Source organism: Solanum dulcamara, chromosome 10, assembly GCF_947179165.1.
Source record: "Solanum dulcamara chromosome 10, daSolDulc1.2, whole genome shotgun sequence".
Taxonomy (NCBI): Eukaryota; Viridiplantae; Streptophyta; class Magnoliopsida; order Solanales; family Solanaceae; genus Solanum; species Solanum dulcamara.
The window spans coordinates 19,511,547-19,534,989 of record NC_077246.1 but is presented as its reverse complement, the minus strand read 5'-3'; the positions used below and the strand labels follow the sequence as shown (position 1 = coordinate 19,534,989).

The 23,443-nt window shown below is 36.6% G+C and overlaps 1 protein-coding gene across 2 annotated transcripts in view; it reads left to right on the top strand.

Moving 5' to 3' along the window:
- Positions 1-3,565: 3,565 nt before the first annotated feature.
- The window catches only part of LOC129870088 (kinesin-like protein KIN-7K, chloroplastic), a 52,635-nt gene continuing 32,757 nt past the window's right edge, over positions 3,566-23,443 (top strand). The window contains exons 1-9 of one of the 2 annotated variants that reach the window (XM_055944677.1): positions 3,566-3,962; positions 4,177-4,420; positions 4,501-4,598; positions 5,702-5,791; positions 9,298-9,350; positions 14,075-14,140; positions 14,215-14,268; positions 16,250-16,309; positions 18,134-18,212. In XM_055944677.1, the coding sequence (XP_055800652.1) occupies positions 4,182-4,420; positions 4,501-4,598; positions 5,702-5,791; positions 9,298-9,350; positions 14,075-14,140; positions 14,215-14,268; positions 16,250-16,309; positions 18,134-18,212 (739 nt within the window). In that variant the 5' untranslated portion in view covers positions 3,566-3,962; positions 4,177-4,181. Of the gene's footprint in view, positions 3,963-3,994; positions 4,101-4,176; positions 4,421-4,500; positions 4,599-5,701; positions 5,792-9,297; positions 9,351-14,074; positions 14,141-14,214; positions 14,269-16,249; positions 16,310-18,133; positions 18,213-23,443 lie in introns of those variants that run through there. The other variant, XM_055944678.1, reaches the window with a different exon arrangement.

Below are 23,443 nucleotides of genomic sequence, written 5' to 3'. Positions count from 1 at the left end.
CAAAAGAGTCTTAGACATCATAGGCATTTTAGATCGTATCTGAGACTCGATGGAATATTCAAATGTGCTATCATTTAAAAACCAAGACAAAAGTCATATCAAGTACCTTTGGAGTGTCATTATGGTTTGCATCAAAGTAGCACTTTTGAAATCGTCCACTCGTATCAAGGCATGATAAAATATCTTTTAGAAGTCAAGAAAATGGTCATCTTAGTGGCTCTCAGAATGGGGACTTCCTTGGGATCACATATACTTCGTCTATTCGTTTTATAAAGTTCATGCCAAAAAAAAGAAAAGAAGATTAACTTTACCTACTTACTACTTCCCAAGGTATAAAAAAACTTGAGAAACCATAGTTCCATTATTGGAAGAGTTCTAGCATAAAGGAGTGAATAAGAGTCATGCTTTATACCACAACATAAATTATACCAACTTAGGATGGTTGGACACTTTCACATGAATCGAGGCAAAAAGACATAAGTTTTAGGAAATTAAAATGTTGGCCATCCTAGTGTACTTAAGAATAAGAGCTTTTTGTAGACTTCGTGCATTCTTTTTTCGTTGGCTTTCTATGGGTCATGCCAAAAGAAGGAAGAGAATAAGCTTTACATACCCTCTACTTTCCCTCATAGAGTCATTATATACATATACTGTACCCGGCCCGTCATGAGCTCGGTATCATAGCTTTTTCATTGCTTTACCTTACCATCATATAACATACCCGACCCATGATGGGACTCGGTGAGTAATCATAGAATTATAACATCATACTTATGCCAAAGACATATTAAGAGGGAAGAAGGGTAGCTTTACATACTTGTGCCAAAACATGCCAAGAGAAAGAAGGGCTTCACATACCTTTTTCGGGATTAATTGAAATTCGGCTTGCCTTGATACCTCCTTAACCTATTTGACATGAAATTAATACTAAGATTAATAGCCTTTCACTTTCCAATATCCCACTCTACAACTAAGTACTAATAGGAGTTATTTCCTTATCCATTACCCTCGACTAGTTTGTTACTAGTTCCGATGCTACCAAAAATTGGGCAACATTTCCCCTGTAACTTCAACATCCCCGAGATTTCGACTCGGCCAAAACATCAACAATAATACCAACAACAACAACCAGCAGCATATTTACAAGTAAATCACTTCAACATTACCCAATACAAGCTCCAAACAACTAGCTCCACACTACGATATCAAAATAGAGTTTTTAATCTTTATTTCACAAAATCTTTAATCATACCAAACGGAGGGTCGTGTAGCTACAACCAGAAGTACCCACACCTCTTTTAGAAAACTTTCCATCCCTGCAACATACAATCCAACCAGCTGCAACCGCATCACCACAAGCACGACACACTACGCGACTTCGGTTTAACTACTACGACTTTAATCTAGTTTGTTTCTAGCGTCTAGCATCCTTATGCAATTTTTCCACTTCCAACCTTATTTAAGACATGTAATATACCTCACAACCACATCATAAATTTCCAATTTGAAAGAAAAACCCTTACCTTGCCCGAAACTCGTCAAACTTGCCTCGAAAGTTCTTCTAGCACGACTGAAACTTTGTGGCTGTTTGCTAATATTTTGGGGCTGCTCCAAATCATAAATTTATATTACTAGCACCTTCATACCTTCGTGGTATACCATAGTTAATTAATTTACGGAATAAAATCGGAGACTCACCTTTTTTTTCCTCCCAAATCCGAGCTCTTTTTCTCTCTAGCTTCAAGTTTCTCTCCTTTCTTTTCTCTAGAATTTTCTTGTAGTTCTTTTTTGATAAAGATGAACTTAAGGGATAAGAATAGTTGAAAAGTCATCAAATATGTATATATATACCACTTTAGGGGTGACATGTGTCAAGCCCCAAGTGGTGACACATGTCAAGCTCTCATGGGGCCAACGCACCCCCTCCTCCACTTAAGGGCTGCCACATGGCATGTGGGGCCCACCCTCTTTCTGCAGCTGCTGCCACATGGCACTCCCTCATGCTGCCACGTGACACTCTCTCATGGGCTGCCATGTGTCACTTTCTTTTCCTCCTCGTGGGTTCGTAATCTCGTCTTGCTTTACGAACCTATGTAATCCCTACTACGTAACCTTGGTATGTGCTCAAGTAGCTTAAGTATATAAGATTTCCAAATTGGTAGCTTACGCTAATAAGTCGAGTCCTACGACTCATTATTTAGTCTCCAACTTCTCCCCGATTTTTATAACTCCATTTCCAATCTTCTCTACTATGGGATATCGCATTCTCCTTTTCTTAGAGTTGTTTGATAGCGTTATAGATTATCCGGCTCACATGGTAACTCTTAAGAGCTTAAGAGTTCTTAAGAAATCTTAAGAAGCTTTAAGAAACTTAAGAGGCTTACGATCCTTGCAAGAAACTCAAGAGCCTTTCAAGCGACTTAAGAACATGTTCCAAGGTACAAAAGCACGGGGTATAACAAGTCCTACAACTCGTAGAAGCACTTACGGCTCGTAGATTGGTCGTAGAAGCTCATATTGTCCATTTTCTAGAAATCCTTCCTTTGTTTTGACTTTTTGACTTACGGGGTTTTACAATTACTTTTCTTTTTAGTCGGTCTCTCTCTATCCTAATTTATATGACCTACTTTCTTTTTTAGTTGATAAAAAAAATATATTTTTATATTTAGTAACAATTTGACTTTTAAAATATTTATTTTACCTTTAATGAAATAATTTATAGTTACACGAATATTTATGACTCATTTTAGACCACAAAATTCAAAAGATTCCAATTTTTTTTTTGCTTAAGCTCTGTGCCAAATCAAATTAACTCACATAAATTAAAACGGAGGGACATTATGATATTAACTGCCACATCTCCATTCTTTCTCGTGATCTTTCCCTATGATCTTCATGGTTAATGTATAAAAAAAAAATCATATTGTAGACACTTGGAAGAAATTCGAAAAACTTTCATTTCTTGCTCCCTATAATTCATGTTCCTCTTTATTGGTCTTGCTTTCATCTTTTGATATATTGTACTAATTTCTTGTGTTGATTTTTCAATATATTTATTTATTATTGTTCTCAGAAAGCTAATACTTCCTTCAAATCAATTTATATGGTATAATTGAAATTTTAGAAGTTAATCAATTTTTTAAAATCAAAATTTCTCTATATTTTTTCAAAATATTTTAAATTATTAATAAATATAATTTATGATAATTATAAACTCTTTTTTAAACAACTTAAATTTTTATATTGAAATTAAATTTCCATTATGGCATGTGAATTGGAACGGGGTATGATCGAGAATGTTTAGAAAGTAGTAGGAAAACCCGTAATTTTTGTCCATCCTCTAGCACAACATTCTTGTGAAGGTATATGTAAAATGTCATAAATTTGCTCTTGTTGCTCCACAATTTAAGCAATAATAACAAAAAGGAAAACAAATAAATGAAACAAAACGCCCTCACAGTTTCTAAAACTAGCATATCCACCCCTCCCAGCTTTCCCCTTCACTATTTTCCTCTCTCTCTCTCTCTCTCTCTCTCTCTCTCACACACACACACACACATACACACATACACACACACACACACACAACTTCACGGAGTCGCACTCCCCCCCCCCTCGCTAGCCTACTCTATACCTACACTCAGTTATCACACACAACGCATTAGTGTGGGACTGTCCTTTTTCTGTCTGTTCTCCCTTTCTCTCTCTATACACACGACACGGTTATGGTGTCATTGTGCTAAACAGTGGAGTTGGTTTAAGCTTTCATAAAAAAAAGTGTGCATCGCTTCCAAGGCAAGCTAAAATAGATAGAGAGAGAAAGAGATTATCCAATCCAAACACAATCCTCTCACCTAAAAGGCATTCTTTTTGATACTCAGAGAATAATGATGTTTTTTCATCACCTAACTTTTTAGATCTTAAACTAAAGTGAAGATGTACTCGTTCATTTATTGATTAAGGTATTTTCCCCCAATCTCCACTCTAAATGCATGCCGCTACATCAGCAATTTTCACTTTTATACTTTTTCTTGTTCGTAATTATATCTTGAGTCTCAAATCAAGATAAGAAATTTGAGCCTGTAATTTTTTTTCTGAATGTAGGTTTTGATTGTCCGTGTTTTCAGCCTTTTACCTTTATTATCTGTTTCGTTTCTAATGGATAAATTTGTGCAGATAAAATGGCGACAAAACAAGCTTCGAAATTCCAAAAATTGAGCTCAAGAGTAGCTAATTCGCCTACCTCATCAACCACATCATCATCTAAGCAGTTTCCAGAACATTCTATAGACGGTGTGAGCTCGCCGGCTTCCTCATCAGCTAAGAGTAAGCCGCAGTTATACTACTCAGAGAGTGTGTCAGCAGAGACGGAGAGACCCAAAGAGAATGTAACCGTGACAGTGCGTTTCCGACCTCTAAGGTGGAACTGATTTTACTCCATCAGTTTTGGAAATTGGCATCAATTTTTTTTGAAATTAATTTGGTCGTTACTGTGATTAGCCCGAGGGAGATTCGACAAGGAGAGGAAATCTCATGGTACGCAGATGGAGAAACTATTGTTAGAAATGAGCATAATCCTTCACTAGCTTATGCGTATGGTATGTCTTGATGTTTATTGCTATTCTTTGCGTATAGCATAGACAATGCATTGCTCTTATTTTAGAAACGTAAGAGTTTGCTTCCTTATTGCTTGGATGCTACTAGTTCATATCTTTCTTATTCCCTATTATTCAACCAAAAGTGGTATTCAGTTAGCAGTTAACTTAATTTATGGCTAGACTTGAAAATTTCTTTTGATGGTTTATCAACTTCAACTCACTCCGTTAAGGCTACATGTCTTTAGTATCTATTTAGCTGGCACAATGCGTCGCCTTTACATAACTGACAATTTTTTGCATTTTGTTAGCTCCCTGGTTCAAAATTGCTACTCATGTGATGGAGCCAAGTCTTTACATTTTCTAACGTCTTTTGTACTGCCATGCTTCTTCTCGATGACATCATATGAAGCTATTTACTTCATCAATAAAAGAATTGACATTTTCTAATGATATAGAAATGTTTGTCCACTACGTCATAATATTAGGAAGTGCAGCAGTACTTATCAAAAAATAATATAAAATATGTAGTGCAGTAGTAATGTTTGTGACATTCCTGAGCAAATGATAAATTAGCATGACAAATCAACAAATTGTAGATATCATTATTTGCATTCAATGGTAGAAAGGAAAATTCAATCATATATCTGGTGATAACATTTTCGAATGATTCCGAAAAAAAATAATCACCAATTGCTTCATCTTGCGTGCTGCTGAAGGTATATGAGTTCCTTGAGCTAGAAGGTACAAGAAGTTGAAACTTGGGCCACTTTGTCAATTGAGGTCATCTCAAGAAATTGGGTCTGCGACTGAAAATTTAGCATAAAAAGGACACTTCAGTATCCTATATCAGACTTGATTGTTTGAGTCAGTTGTTTGATTGTTTATTGCAGCGTTAGTGTTTCACAGCAGTTAGACTGTTTGAGCTCATTATTCACTACCAGACTGTTTATTTCAGCTAAAACCATAATCATTATTCAGTCTTAATTCTTTTTGTGCATTGTGTCTGACAATTGCTTCAATAATTGATTGTGAGACATGCTTATCTTGTGCATTATAATGTCTTGGTCCTTCTTTAACTAACAAATGTGGTTTTCACTCTACAGATAGGGTTTTTGGTCCTACCACCACAACACGTCATGTCTATGATGTTGCTGCACAGCATGTTGTTGGTGGTTCCATGGAAGGCATAAACGGTATGTAGCTCTTATCTTATGATCAAGGGTTATGTTTACACAAGTAAATGAAGTTCATGTAGCCTTGAATGTGCATTTGCTGCTCATGAACACTACCATTTTTTGCTTGCATATTTTTCTGATAATCTGTACTACAAAAGAATACAGAAAGCTAACACTGTTATAATGGAATGCTCATTTGACTTTGAATTAGTGCCTATCAAATGCAAATACCTGTGTTAAAGAAAAATGGTAGCCAGAATGAAACCTTCACCATCTATGACATGGCTTGTGGTTTTCAGTGAGCAAGCTACCAGAAAGTTGAGGAATGATATTTTTTCCATTGAATTTGACCTGTAGTTAGACCTTTGTTAGGTAGCTGGTTTATCTGTAGCAAACAATCCTTAGAGGGTGTTTTCCTTGTCCAAAAGTAGCTTCAGGTTTCTTACCTATTTAAATAATGTAATTTCAGTTTCTTGAAAAGATCTCCGTATCTTTCTTTTAACCGTGATATCTGGGCTAACTTGAATGCATCATGACTAGTTCCACGGGTTCCTGCCACCTCCCACCAACACGGTAACTATGTCGATCAAGGCTTGGATAGATAGGAAGAGCACCCAGTGTTTTCTGCCTCTGCTGGGATTGAACCAAAAGATCTTCTTATCTATGATCTTTCAAACTTCTTAATCGTAAGCAGCATCCATGACAATAACCTAAATGTGCTGTAAGTACACAGTCAATAGCTTACTAAATACACTTATCAAACCAAAACAAAAGAAGAAGAAAGGCAGTGTAAAAAAGAATAGCTTGAGCTGAAGGTGTAGCATCCATGACAATAACCTAAATGTGCTGTAAGTACATAGTCAATAGCTTACTAACTACACTTATCAAACCAAAAAAAAAGAAGAAGAAGGGCAGTGTAAAAAAGAATAGCTTGAGCTGAAGGTGCAGTAAGGTTCTTGTAAATGATACATGCATTGAAACAAGGCTTTGACAAATCCAGTTCTAGAATAGCTATCATGTGTGTGTGTGGACTCTAGAATGAAAGGAGATAAACCTGGTGTCATGTGCAAGCTAGACATTGAAAAGGCTTATGACCATGTTAATTGGAATTTCTTGATGAGTATACTCAGACAAATGGGAATTGGAGAAAAATGGTTGGCTTGATCAATTTTTGCATCACTACAGTCAAATTTTTTGTTTTGGTGAATGGTGAACCAATTGTTTTTTTCCAATCCGCTAGGGGTTGTAGATAGGGAGATCCTCTATCCCCCTTTCTTTTTGTGCTGACGATGGAAGGATTTAATAGTATGATGAGGAGAGCAATTCAAGACAGAAGGATCAATGGCTTTCAAATAGGAGGTGCTAGAGGTCAATACAAGGAAAATGTCATCTACTTTATGCAGATGATACAATGATTTTTTGTGAACCTACCGAGGAACATATAAGACACATTAGATTGCTACTTCTGTTCTTTGAATCCACTTCTGGCCTGAAAATAAAATGGGGAAAGAGCATTATTTTTCCAATTATGGAGGTGCTAAACATACAGAGTTTGGCAGATATACTATGATGCTAAGTGTAACATCTGCCTACAGTTTACTTGGGCATGCTTCTTGGCTACCAACATAAAGAGATAGTGATATGGGATACCATAATAGAGAAGACAGAAAAAAGATTGACAAGGTGGAAGACCCAATACTTATCACTAGGAGGAAGACTCACTCTCATAAAATCAGCCCTTGATACTCTTACCTACTTGTGTAATGTCACTGTTCCCCTTCCCCAGAAGGTTTTGAAGAAACTGGACAAACTTAGAAGGAATTTCCTATGGCATGATTGTAAGGAGAACAATGGATACAACCTGGTGAAATGGGATACTACACTGAACAATAGATACTTGTGAGGTTTGGGCATCAGAAACCTAAAGAAATAAAATGATAGCCTTCTGATGAAATGGCTCTGGAGATATAATGATGAAAAACAGGCTCTATGGAAGGATGTAATTAGGTGCAAATATGGTGAGGACAACCCTTTGTGCAGTAATGACGGCTCTTTACCTTATGGGGTTGGGGTATGGAGAACAGTCAGAGATCTTTGGTCAATGATAAAAGAGAACATGGTAATTAAAGTGGGAGATGAGAAAAAAACAAAGTTTTGGGGAGATACATGGAACAATCCGATCCCTCTAAAAGATATTTCCCCCGACCTGTTCACCATCTTTAACAACCCTGAAGCAACTGGCAAAGAGTGTTGGACTGAACAGGAATGGGATCGATCTTTTAGGAGACTCTTCAATGATTGGAAAGTGGACAGAGTGGCCAACCTACTCCATGAAATAGGGGACTTCACAGGAACTACTTCAGCTCCAGATGCTGTGATGTGGAAGCACAAAAAGGATAGGATCTGTTAAAAGGGTTTATGAAATAGTTAATACACAACAAAACAGAAGACAACAGGGTTTATGGGAAAATGTCTGGAAAAACATCGCACCATCAAAAGTAAAATGTTTCACATGGTTGGTTGTCAGAAAAGCTTGTCTGACACAAGAGGTTTTGAAGAAAATGAGGAGAATTATAGTATCCAGATGTCAACTTTGTGGTAAAACAGATGACACAAATAGTCATCTTTTTCAGTTATGGAATTTATTTCTTACTCTCACAGACACAAAATGGACCATGCTTGAGCACACTGCAGATCTGCTGGATTAGAAGAGGTTGAAGCACGAGCCAGAAGAAATGGTGCAAAATCATTCCACATTGCATCTGGTGGACTATGTGGAGAGAGAGAAATGGCAGATCTTTCGAAGATAAGTCCAATTCCATTCATAGAGTTAAATGGAATTGTATTGTATCTTTCTTTTTTTGGTGTAAAGAAGCAAATGTAGAGGAATTATAACTTGTAGCTCTGTTGGGGTCTCTGTAAGTAGTTTCTCCCTTAACTCTCTCTTTTGTTCCTCTTTTGAAGGTCTCCTGCATATCCTTAATGCTGAACTATACAACATTACCAGTTTCAAAAAGAAAAAGTTCTAGAATAGCTATTAGTAATTGTGACCTGAGAGAATTTATGATTTTTGAGCAATATCAGGTCAAGCATAAAGATTGAGTGCTAGAATCCTAGTATGTAACGTAGGCATAGGATATCTGTAAATTCAAAGCACTATTTGACCTTGACTGGGATGAAGGAATTATGATTCAAAGCAAGTAGTGACATATAGACTGGTGTTGTGTTCAATGTTCACCACTCTGAATTGCTTACTGGGAGAAATATGTGGTCATATCTATAGCTTACTTCTTGAAGTGGCAATTTATCGCTTGTGTATAATGTATTGAATATAATGATTGGCAAAGGAGAATATAAATGACCTACTAGAGTGTAATTTTATATTGAGAACATTATTTGATAAACTCGGAATTGTTGTAATTTCATCCTAGTCTTTCTTCTGAGACTAACTGTTGTATTCATTTGTTATGAGAGCCCGTCATCCATTACCATATATACTTCATCCTCGTTGTTTTCAATTGCAGGCACGATCTTTGCGTATGGGGTTACGAGCAGTGGGAAAACCCATACGATGCATGTAAGATAATTGTTTCTACATTGTTGGTTTTATCCACATAGAGCATATCTTTTCCTCCTCCAGCATGTATCTTTGTAGACATCCTTGTGTGAGTCAGTGTAGTCAAAGGAGCGCTTTAAGCGCGCTTAAGCCCTGAAGCGAGGCTCAAAACGTGTTGAGCACTTCGCCTCGCTTTATGTGCGCTTCAGTGTCATCATCAAGGTTCTAAGACCAACTTTTCCTTGCCAATGAGCCTCTTCTTAAGAAGTGACGCTAAACAATTGATATTTCACTTTATCATAATTTGTTTTCAATTTCTTTGTTCATATATTTGTCATTCATGTTTATAATTATTAGTCTAGGACTAAACATAAATATTTGTTTTTTTTCTCCCTTTGCGCCTTTTTTCATTAAGGCCCATGCTTTATTTGCGCTTTGTGCTTAAAGCCCTACGGACCTTAGAGCTGTTTTGCGCCTTTCGCCTTTGATAACACTGGTGTGAGTGTACAGGTTGAACATGATTTAGGAGTGGAAATTTATCTATAAGGATCTTACATTTGGAGGAATGGAAAGCCTATTTGATTACTTCTTTTAGCTTTATTTATTAGGTCTTTGCATTTATTTTTAGGTTTTCACATGCCCGTTCTTCTGGAGAAGGATTGTGCATTGTCTTGTTTGGAGATAGCTATGTTTGTGCCTAAATAAAAAACTTATGCAAGAATTGGACAGTAGAAGTTGGTTTTATCTCTAGTTAAACTTGCTACTATATATATATATGCTGCTATGCCGTTTAGATTGGGAATTTTTCTTTTATTTTTTTTGTAAACAGGCTTTGATCATAATTTTGTGTAGATGATCTCATTAAGCAAGTGTTTTTGGACAAGTGCTACACAACCACATTATTACCTGTTCATAGCTGCCTAGTAGATCTACTCTTTGCTTTTCTTGCTTTGACATTATTTATTGGACATATTTTTAATGATTTCCTCTTTGCGTGTGTAAATGAAATAAATAGCCATTTTCTCTCTAAAATTATGTATGGATGATATGCCTGTTGTTGTCATGCCACTCATGGAAGGTTGGACTGAGTAGATGCCAAAGGAAAAGTGGCCTATCCCTAAAAGGAAAAAGGAAAATATCCAAAGGAAACATATGAACTTACATGACAAAAGAAAATATCTAAAGGAAACACATTATAACATATCATATTGAAGAACTCAAAAAACCAGGTGAACAAACGGGATTAGATGAAAGGTGGTTCACAGTTGAAACACTCCGTTCTTTCTTATTCTTTTAATTGGTAATACATTCGTGCTAAAGAAAGAAATAAAGATTATATTAGGCTAGAATCTAGTTATCATAGAAAGGATTTAAGACAGCTCAACTTTACTTTTTTGTAGTAACTATCCCCACGTGAAAATAAGGACCAGAAGCGGTAGCAGATATCGAAACTGCTTGCTAATGTTCATTGAATGGTATGACTGATTATTGTGAAGGAACTTTTAAGTTCTCAAATTTCTTGTAGGACTTCAATGTTATGATAACAAGACTGGTAAGATTGTTTTTTTTTTTGGTAAAGCAAATAATTTATATTGAATATATAAAGCTGTAAGGTTAACTCCTATATACAACCAATATAAAAAGAAGTAAAGAATCTAAAAGTAGGGAACCTATGCTCTAGCAAAAACACCCAATCTTCTATAGAAAAAGGAACTTCATGGGTGCATAAATAAATTGACTAAAGGAGAGAAGCTATTCCTCAAATGAATAAAGCTAGACTCTATCCCTTCAAACACCCTCCTATTTATTTTTAATTTTCTTGGATACGTGAACATTTTATAAGCAAAAGAAGCACCAAGATTTTGCAGTGACTATATCAGGAGCCTTATAAGTATTTCAATTTCATATCCAGGAACCTTCCAAAAACTCAGTTCCTACCTGCTCTAGCCTGGGAGAAAACTGAGAATATCGAAGAAAGTCGCTACAGCATATACATTTTGCGTGTTGCACCAAAAGGCTAAGACGAATAAGAAATTGAACTTCATCTTGTGTGTGCGTGCTCTTTTGCCTTCAAAACATTTAAGATTCCTTTATTTCCAAATGACCCACCAAATACTATTTTGTTGATAGTCTTTGATGCTCGCTGCTCCTTCCCTTTACGAAAAAATGGCAATTAAGGATGCTTTGAGTCTCTTCTCGAACTTTCGATTTCGTCGAGTGGAGCTATGTTTCCCCTCATCTCTCCTTTAATCGTGTTCCAGTACTGTTGGAAGAAAGCCGAAAATAAACCTTCAGACCTAGGAGTTTTCTCTTGCTTACAGCTATTCGCCACCTGCCCAACCTCCTCTTTACCTATTTCCCTCTCCAGCCATTCCCTCATCCCCCTCCTTATTTGTTCCTCTACTCTCTCCTTGTTTGCTTAAATTTGTTCCCCCTTTACAACACCCTTGGTGCTTCCCTTTGGTTAGCGAACCCGGGGAGATATCGAATGCCCTAGGAGTGGGACTTTCAGTGCTGTTACTACTCTTTAGCCTCCACTGCCCAGTCCTCTGTAGCTTCAGCTGATTCAGCCCATATTGCAAAGCTTCCTACCAGGTCTTCAAGAATTCTTTCTCAACTGCATTTGTTCACAAGACCAATTGAAACCCGATTTCTTCCACTTTCTATCTTCCTATACCCTCCAGGTTCAAAGCTGGCCATGCCTGTGCTTCCTTGATTTGAATTTCTTGGCTTGTCAAGAAAGGTCTCTCTCTAGACAATTTTTTCTTTAGCCAGATGGCAAAATATTCTCTGAAAATCAAGCCGACTGAATCTCAGACAATAAAATGTGTTGAAAACTGGATGGGCTGGAAACTGTGATGTTGCACTAGAATCCATTACAAGTGCCGAGCATGATTGCGACTCACGGAAATTACTTCCTTTCTCCCGATGTGTGTCAGTGCGTGGCTGTTCTGTCTGGGAAGCCAATTTGTGATTTGGTTGCGTGGATCTTCCGACACCTTGGCTGTGTCCGGATCTACCAATGAGTCACCAGTTTTGTCTCCAATGTCTTGGCTTTTGTCTGTCAGGGTGAATTGACATTCTCTCTCTGCAGTTTCTTGTCTCTTACTGATATTGCAGTTAAAAACTACATCAGATCATTGTCTATGTTGAAGAATGACAAAGTCCCAATTGGCGGTTCATGAGATGTGTGGACTCTTTATAAAGCTTGGGCTATCCTCCTCCCTTTGAGCTTGCTTTTGGGGTGTAAGTTAGGCCTAAGACCTAATTTTAAATGGTATCAGAGCAGGACCTGTCTCATCCAATGTTGGGCCCCCAAAATTAAAAATTGCGCATGCACCTGGTGCTAAGAACTAGGCATGAGGTGTTAGAAGAATGGCAAAAGTCTCACATTAGTGGTTAATGAGATGGATGGACTCCTTATAAGGCTTTTGCAATCCTAGGGGTGGCAGTTGGGCGGGTTGGGTCAAGTGTGGACGGGTCATAATGGGTTAAGACAACAATTGAGTCAAGATCCAACCCAACCCAGCCCAAATTAGTTTGGGTCAAAACAGGTTGGGTCAAAATGGGTTAGGTAATGGGTTATATAATGGGTCAAGACCCAACCCAACCGAATTTTTACTAAGCTTAATTGTTTTATTTGATCTTTTAAACTATTTTAGTACCTAATAAAATTATATTTTTCTTTATTATGGCTATATATAACATATCAAATTGGGAAAAAAAGTTTTTTAAAAATATTTTAACAAAATTTCTCATGAGCCAATTTGGGTTACATAACAACCCAATATTTTATGGGTTGAAATGGGTTGAACTAATGAATGGACGGGTCAATAACCAATCCAAACTTAAACGGGTTGGGTTGGGCGGGTTGGGTTTGATTTTGCCACCCCTAGGCAATCCTCCTCCCTTTGAGCTAACTTTTGGGATGTGAGTTAGGTGTAAGATCTAATTTTACAGTTTGACAGTACTATTTATAAGAATAAAGATATTTAATGATAAAATTGAAAAGAACATACTGGAAGATAGGGTGTCTAGGGTGTCTGTTGATTACAAACATTGGAGTGAGAAAAAAAATGAAGCCAACCTTCAGGAATAGACAGTGTAATGTATACCTGGGAACATTGTCAGATAGCATACCATTGTGTCTAGTTTCTGAAATATCTGAACTCATGCGTCATCCTACTAGTTTTTTTAAAAGCGAAAAGCAGTAAAAAGCGACAAGGTCCATGGGGCTTGAAGTGAAAAGAGAGAAGTGAAGCACACAATTTATGGGGAAAAATAGAAAGCATCTTTGGGTTTAGTACAAAAAAAGTTAAATTGTAATTCTAATAACTAATTTCAGCATCCAATATCCAATGCCAATATTAATCCAACTCCTCAAAGTTGAAATTCAAAGAGGCAATGAGATCCTTGTTGGGATCACTTTGTGCACCGCTGTTTGAAGCTCAAACTTCTCTAAAGTGGATGGCATCACCCATGAAGCGATAACCCCTTTTCATTGCTTTAAGTTACAAGTGATGGCTTTTAATAGGGCTGATTCATTCTACAAGGAGTTCATAAATCTTTAAATTGCTTTGGCAAGTGTAGGTTTCACATGATAGGCTGGCTCTTTGTTTGCTTGAAAATTGGAGCTGCTGTTACAGTTCCCTGTACATTATGCTATATAGGGGCCTATCTAATCAACTTACTGTTCATTTGAGGGACAAATCTGATAATTCTACGTAACTTGTGTCTCATCATAGGGTGATCAAAGATCTCCTGGTATTATACCATTGGCTGTGAAGGATGCCTTCAGTATTATCCAAGAGGTACTTCTTGTTAGTGCAAACTTTATGGATTATACTCCAACATAAATACTTGGCTGAATTTGTTGCTGGTTTAGACTCCAAGCCGAGAATTTCTGCTTCGTGTCTCATACCTGGAGATCTACAATGAGGTGAGGTTCCAACCATTTATGATGAAATTGGCTGTTTTACTTTAAGTCTGTAGTTCTGCTCGGTGTATCGTTTAGTAACTGTCAATTGTTAATCCCTTTTCTTGATCTACTTTTTTTCCTATGAAATTGGTAACTTTGTATATTCTATAAATAATCAAGATCAAACAGTACATTGGTTGTACTTGCTCCATATTTACATCGAAAGACTCTTAAGAAACTGGAGCTATTCTAGTCTTCTAGAGGGAGTCTAATACATCTAGAATTTCAACAGTTCACCATTTCAACTGTTAATCCCCTTTCTTGATCTACTTTCCTTTTGTTTATCCTAATTACTTGACCGCTTTTAATTAAATGGTGAACTTTTTCCATATCCTTGATTTCCATCACTGTGGATAATGATAAAGTTTGATTTTTCATCTTTTCAACAAATAGCTTCCATTAAATATAAATGCAGAATGATTTTGTAGACCCTTGTACTTGTTCTGGTTTGTCATTCTGGCCCCTGTTCTCTTCAAAGTTTCATTTAAGCACCTGTAATTGTTAAATCACACTATTTAAGCCCTCCTCACCTTGCGTGCTCTTAAGACTTTCCGATATGAATGACATATCAGTGGCCACATCGGATTTTATATTACACTTCATATTAATTTATTAGTTTTATATTACTTTTTTAAAAAAACAACTTTTTTGAATTTTTTCTTTTTCAATCCATCATCACCTTCACCACCTTAAGAATACCCCCACCTACTCACCGACCCCACTCACCCACCATCTCCATTCTCCACCTTTTCCTTCACTGAACCTTCCTCTTCCTTCCACCATCTTCATCTTCTTTTGTTCCACCATTTTACTGTCAATTTTTTCTTTAAATAATAAAAAATAAAAGAGATTCACTGAAACAATTTTCCTTCACCACCAACGGCAAAAATAAGATAAAAGAATGAAGATGAAGAAGGATTTCAGCTTCAACCAAACAGATTCAAAAACCTTTTCAAAAATGAAAACCATCTTCACCGGCATCATAAACAAACAATTTCAGAACCCTTTTTCAAAATAAAAAAATATGTCTTCAGTTTGAAGGTTTCCTAATTGTTTTTCTCAAATATTGATTTCAGGTGGTGAAAATGGGGTGGGGGAAGAAAGGGGAAGGGGAGAAAGGAAAATGAAATGGGGGAGCCTGATGGGGAAAGAGTGGAGGGTGGGGTGGGAGAAAGAAGAAAGAGGTGGCAATTTTTTTTTCTTTTTCTATTGTTGGTCTTTTTCTTTCTTTTTTTTGTTATTTTCTAGTCTAAATTTTCATGTTTACCTCATTATACGTGTGAAATTCATGCACTTGTTCCAACTCAACCATCAAATTGCCACATAGGATTGGTTAATGGTAATAGGGGTTTAAAATAATGTGATTTAACAATTACAGGTGTTTAATAGAAACTTCGTAGTGTACAGGAGTGGGGATGCCAAACCGACATAAGTATGAGGGTCTCTTAGGCCATTCCGCCAAATATAAATTCACATATAGATAAAACTCGAGAATGGTTTATAAGAATTCATCTATACAAATATTAAAAAATGTGTAACATGTATTTATTATGTAACACCATTACCAATCATACAAAAGTTTTGAAGCAATTTTCTTTTTGAAAATTCTCTTTAATCTGAAAATGTATGGGTGGAATGAGCAATAAAACTATGACCCATGCATTTCCGTTTTCTGCTTTTTAGAAATAAGCTATCAATCATCTGATGTGTAAGCATGATTCGTGTATAGTGTAACTTCATAAGGCTTTGACATCATATTGATGATTCCTTGAGTTGTTTGCTTTACCCCAAAAAAATCCATGCATTCAGATTACTAATTTCTTCTGTTTAACTGTGGTTACTTGAGAACTACAGGGTTGATGCTTACAGTTTGGTGTTAGGTGTTTAAAGATGAAGCAGTTTTCTGTTAGTTGATAGTATCCATAATGTCTGCTTTATTCAGGTTGTTAATGACTTGCTAAATCCAGCTGGACAGAATTTAAGAATCAGAGAGGACACTCAGGTTTCATTTCCATTAAGATTCTTATGCATGTTCATGTAAACAATGCTGATAAACACCTAGTTTTCCTTATGATGCTGCATCAAGTCATTAACTGTACGACTTCCTTGTTGCTTTGTTAACTTCCATTCACTTGGCAGCTCTTGTTTTTTCTGCTAGGTATCCCTTTCAATAAAAGGAAACTGCCACTTCTACATCTTGGAGGAAGTGCAGTTTAGTTTAGCATGATCAATCTATTATTGACACCTTCTTGGTTCCTTCAATGAAATTTCACTTAATCCAAAAGAAAAAAAAGGTTCAGGGATTAACCAATTGGACACATATATCTACACATGTAAATTGTTGTGAACCTGCAATAGAGAACAATCATAAATGACATGCATGAATAGCTGCTTCCTTAGGAATGCTACATTGATGGCATTGTCAGCAGTTTGTTCCAAAAACTAGATTCACCTCAGCAACAACAACACCTCAAACTTTATTATCTGAAAGAAGATGCTGGTTATTGCACATTATTTCCGTTGCTTGGGACTAATCATTGCCTCATTGGTTAGTAGTATTTACCATAACAGGCCATGGAGCATGTGATAACTTGGGGGTTAAGTAGTTGCATGAACTACTTGGCTACTAAGATAACTTTGAAATTGAGAAATCTTTGCGAAGCAAAGCTACTTTTGAACTACTATTGAGTAGACAGTAAAAAGAGCTTTTGAACTCTGCTAGAAATTTTCTCTTTTATTTAAATGGGAACATAACAGATAAATTATCTCTATTCATGAATATATAGTCCCCATGTAAAGTGACCCTAGTTTGGCTTGAATGATTTTGCTGGCACATAGTAAAAATTGTGCGAGCCCCCTTGAGATAATAAACAGGACAACAGTAAGTTCACATAAATAACATATCTACTGCAAGGTATACATACAACTATGGATCTGATAAAGAATATATATCACCACGGATACCTCCTCCTTCGGATTAAAAAATATTTCGGCATAAAGTGGTCGCGTCTTTCTTAACATTTAATGACTTGTGTAAATTTAAGGGTTCGTCGGTTGAGAACAGAAGTTCCAGTGAAGGGGGATTGTACTTATATAACTGATATATATGTATAGAGGGACTTGCTGGATTACTGTAGTTCACAGCTCCATAAGAATGTTGACTGGATATAAATTAATTTAGTATTGCAGGCATTTTATAAAAACCAGTACATCTATGGTTCTATTGTGAGCTACAATCTAGGGTTCCGTTTGCTGCTTATACCTTATTTGATGTCACTGTTATCTAACATCACTATTATACTTGGTAGTGCACACATTAACCAGTATGATGGTTATAGCACCTGTAGAGTCATTCTCTGATTGGCTTCTTCTGGGTTCTCCAGCCAGCTTTTTTGTATTAAATGCTACTAAGCATCCTCCTGATGGGATGGCCAGGGTGCTACTTAATCTACAATAAGGGCCTTCTCCTACAAGCCAATCTCACACGCTTATGATCATACATCCAGCCTCCAGAGATTGACATTTGTTGAGCTTCTAACTGCTTTAAACAAAGCATTAAATGCTTACCTTTTCAATCTGCAATGGTCTTTTTTTTTTAAAATTAAAGTAATTTGCAGTGTTCTGGTTAGTTTGTAAAGTATTGCTTATGCTCGGCTGGTTTGTAAAGTATTTGCTTATGCTCATTTTTCTCCATCCTAAGCTATTTTAGTATGTTGAAATATTTTATTTGATGCTAACTGCTTTGAAATTTTATAGCACACTGCCCTTCAATGTTCTTATTTCTAAATACAGTGTTCTCATTTGTTGTTCTCCTTATTAATTTTAGGGGACCTTTGTGGATGGAATCAAGGAAGAAGTTGTTTTATCCCCTGCTCATGCTCTATCCCTTATTGCTGCTGGGGAAGGTATAAGCTTATGCTTTTATAAGTCAGTATAACTATCTTCAAAAAAGAAAATATAAACAGAAATGTTTCTGTTAGAGTTAGAATAGGAATACAAATAGTATATAAAATCCTACTAAAATAAGGATTGCAATGTGGTCTATAAATAGGGCCCAACGCAATAATGTAGATACACAGTTTAATAATATTTTTCTCTTATTTTCTCACATGGTATCAGAGCATGGTGAGAAACATCTGGTGAAAGAAAATTAGGTTAAAATAGCTGCCGTGGGTCAAATTCCGACAACTTTCTAAGGTTGTTTTGCGTCAACCCTGTATTCGTGAGTGTTGTGCAAAAACCAACACCACCACAGGGTCTCCCTGCCTCTTGTGATCATAACCCACTAAATTCCACTAGCAAAAAACCTTCCACACGCCATCAAAAGCACCTTTCTCTGGTGAGATGCCAAGATCTACAACCGCGCCAGGCGTGCGAGCATATTTTCGGCCACTTCTTCGAATAGTATCACTATGCATCATTCCAGTGAAATCAACAGTCATCATGCAAATTCCGGTGAAAATTAGTACCTATCTTTGTTTCCGTTGGTATTTCGCAAAATCCAACACCACCACAAGGTCCAGCAACCTCCAGCGACCAAAGTCCAACCAGCCTCGCCGATAGCATATCCCTCACGCGCCCTCATGCTCGGCTACATCTAGGGTTCCAATGACTTCGTTAGTACCACACATTGGTGTGTGAGGTTTTACGACCAATTTTTCGGCGGCTTGTTCAATATCGACTCACCTCTTGATTCTGAGATGATTCATATATTTTATACTTGACTTTGAACACTTTCTGCTGATCATTGCACTGTTTTCGGTAGAGTTGAGTTTTCCAATAGTGTTTTCTCTCTATTTCAGGTTCACTTTTTCCAAAGGGTATACTCAAATATTTGGGCTGGATGACAGTAATACTTTCTCTTCAGTGGCTAAAATAACATATGTCCACCATTTTCTATCTATGGTTGTCGTTCACCATTAGCCTTTTCATCAGTTGGATATCAAGAATGATTTTCTCCATGATGATCTTGAGGAAGAAGTCAAAATAGAGCAACCACTTGTTTTTTGCTTGGGGGAGTCTAGAAGCCTTGTATGTCGATTGTGCAGGTCACTTCATGGTCTGAAACAATCTTCTCGAGCTTGGTTTGGGAAGTTCAGCACAGTAATTCAGGAGTTTGACATAATTCGTAGTGGAGCTGATCACTTTGTGTTTTATTGACATTCGGCACAAAATTTGTGTATTTATTTTGGTGGTTTATGTCGACGATATCGTTATCATCGGCAATGATCCGTATGATATCATTAATTTGAAGCAACATCTCTTTCATCATTTCCAGACCAAAGACCTCGACAGACTGAATTATTTTCTAGGTATTGAGGTTGCTCAATCCAAATTAGGTATTGTTATTTTGCTATGCAAATATGCCTTAGACATTCTTGAGGAACAAGAATGATGGGATGTAAACCCCATTGACACTCCTATGGATCCGAATGCTAAACTCTTGTCAGGACGGGGGGTGCTACTCAGCAGTCTTAGATGGTATAGACGGCTAGTTGGAAAGATGAATTATCTAACAATGACTAGACCTGACATCTCTTTCCCTAAATAATTGCTGAGAGAACTAAAGTTTGGAGAAATCGATCCAATGGAACTTGTGTGTGATAATCAAGCGACCCTTCATATCACATCAAATTCGGTATTTCATGAGAGGACTAAGCATATTGAGATTAAGTGTCCCTTTGTCAGAGAAAAGATACCCTTGAGAGATATTGGTACAAAATTTGTGAAGTCGAGTGATCAACTTGCATATATCTTCACCAAGTTCCTCACTAGTCATATTAGTTACATCTGTAACAGGTTCGATACATATGACTTGTATGCACTAGTTTGTGGGGGTGTTAGAATAGAATAGGAATAGGAATAAGAAAAGTATATAGAATCCTACTTGAATAAGGATTGTAATGTAGAGTCTATAAATAGGGCTCAGTGTGATAATGTAGATATATAATTCAATAATATTTTTTCTCTTATATTTCTCACAGTTTCCATTTTCATGATTTACTTTCTCCTTGTCTACTTTTGTATCCATGCAAAAGCACACCATTAACTGATGTTGATCAACAATTGTCCACATTTCACACTAATATTTCTGCATAATTCATACCAAACCAGTTTTTTTCTCCATTGTTGGGAAGTTCCTTCACTACAAGTTAAGAAACAAAATTTTGCTAAACATATCATGCCAAAAGGAGCATATGTATATTATTAATGTTTCCTAAATTTGATAATGCCATGAGGATCATATCAATTCCCTGCACTAGGTATTCTAAACAAAATCAAGTGGTACTATCATTACAAACATCCCATCAACACATTTGAGCCATCTCAGCAATATGTTGGCTATTAGGCGGCGACTTGCTCGTCGCATCCTTCTTATACATATGCTTCTTTCTACCTTTTTTTTTTCCTTTTTACAGCCACAAGTTAAACACATAATGGACACATTTCTAATAGCTAATAACAACGTGGGGCCCTCAAAACAGTCCACCACAACCTAAAACTCGACATCCTCCATTTACCGCCCAAAACAGCCACAATCAACCCCTCCCATGAGGCTTCCAATTTTAGAGACAACAATACATATAATGCAACTCAATCACAAAAAGAAAAACTTGAGCTCACGGCTTTCAATCATCGTCTGTGAGTTCGTACAACAATTATGTCTACAATCGTTTCTTTCTTTTTATAAACAATAAGGGAGGGAGGAGGCAAATTCTTGTCAAGTTTGCTGAATGAATGCTCTCAAATGGAGAGTTCTCCATTAAATAGAAAGAATTTTGATTATCATGCCTAAAACCCGGCTATTTACACCCTTAAATATTTGTTATTCCTAATTGTAATATCTTTGAAAATATGCTACATTAATTTGATGTCTCCTATATATGGAAAGCAATTGACACCATAATCACAAGTGGGTCTGGGGAGGGTAGTGTGTATTCATAGTTACGGTAATTTAAAGTTTGAAAAATATTTCTATTAATTGCACCAAGGCAGTGCCAAGTTTTACGACCTATATATAAAGGAACAGTTACTTACACCAAACATATAAACGCAACAATAAAGGCTGTAGATCCTCCTTATTGTCTTCTCAATTCCTTTGTGAAGTACATTCTATTAGGAATTGTTCATCTCTTTTATGTACTTCGTTAGAGTTTACAATTATATTACTCCCTCTATCCTAATTTATGTGTCACCGTTTGACTTGACACCTTGTTTAAGAGAGAAGGAAGACTTTTAAAACTTGTGGTCTACTTAGATATTTGTGGCTATTAAAAAGAGAAAAGCGATATTAAAGAATAAATCAATCCTTTTATTAACTTGTGTTATGCGGTATATAAAGGGCTATACCCAACTTGATTTATACAGAGTCTGATAAAATAGAATAATGAAGTGACTGAGATAAACTCTAATTCTAGAAACTAAAAAGCTACTAAAACAAGAATAAGCTAAAACGTAGGATGAATATTCATTCGTTATTAGCTATAAATCATTTAATTAAGGGTAAATGAGGAATTTTAAAGTTGAATTGTTTCTAATTATTGTTAGAATAGGAATAGGAACAAGAATAATATATACAATCCTACTTAGAATAGGAACAAGGATAGGAATAGTATATAGAATCCTACTTCAAAAATGATTGTATTGTAGTGTCCTAGTTGGAAAAGGAGTCTAATATAGTGTCTCAATGTAATAATGTAGAGACACAATTCTATAATATTTTTCTCATGTATTTCTCACATCGTATCAGAGCTTATACGATCTTGGCAGAGAATCAAAGAGCTTTCGCTGTTGGCGGGCGGCTATAACTCATATATGCTGCCTGTCTTTCACTGGTTATGTTAGCAAAAGTAGGATCAATGATATATGCATGAACCCAACATTCAGTGGAAGAGAACTCAGTCAGACATGTCACGGTGCCTCAATTTTTGGTGACTTTCTGAGACTATTTTGTGTCAACCCGTATCCATTAGTTTTGTGTAGCACCGTGCCATCTTTCCGGTGACTATTTTTTTTCATATTCGATTTGCGTATCACCGTGCATCTTTTTGGTGACTACTTTCTCATAGCTAATTTGTGTAGCACCGTGCCATCCTTCCGGTGATTACTTTCTCACATCTTATTTGTGTAGCACCGTGCCATTTTTTTCGTGACTACTTTCTCATATCCGATTTGTGTAGCACCGTGCCATTTTTTCGATGACTACTTTTTCATATCTGATTTGTGTAGCATTGTTCTTTTCGGTGACTACTTTCTTATTTGTGTAGGGTCGTGCCATCATTCCGACCCTACCCATATAATTCTCTTTCTCAATAGGCTTGTGCCATCATTCCGACCCTACCACATAATTTTATTTCTCTGATTATGACCACTTTCAGCCTTCAAATCTAATACTCCGACGCATGAGCATGTTCCGACTAGTTTTTTAATTACTTTCTTGTTTGATATTGACTCATCTATGAATTCCAAAACGATCCATATATTTTATATCAGATTTTGAGCACTTTTCGGGTGACCGTTGCACTGTAAAGAAGTCTATATGGAGCAACCACATAATTTTGTATCTTAGGGGGAGTTTAGTAGCCTTGTATGTCAATTACGTAAGTCACTCTATGGTCAGAAACAATATTCTCAAGCTTGGTTTGGGAAGTTCAACACTATAATTCATGAATTTATCACTTAGTGTTTTATCGACATTATGCATCAAATTCAATATTTCATGAGAAGACTAAGCACATTGAGATTGACTGTCAATTTTGTGAAATCGAGTGATCAGGAGGTCACGGGTTCAAGCCTTGGAAACAGCCTCTGGCAGAAATGCAAGGTAAGGCTGCGTACAATAGACTCTTGTGGTCGGGCCCTTCCCCGGACCCTGCGCATAGCGGGAGCTTAAGTGCACCGGGCTGCCCTTTTTTCGAGTGATCAACTTTCAAATATCTCACCAAGCCCCTCATCGGTCCTCGTATTAATTACATTTGTAATTTTCAATAAGCTAGGTACATATGACTTGTATGCACCAGCTTGAGGGGGAATGTTAGAATAGGAATAGGAACAAGAATAATATATAAAATCCTACTTTGAATAGGAACATGGATAGAAATAGTATATGGAATCCTACTTAGAAAAGGATTGTACT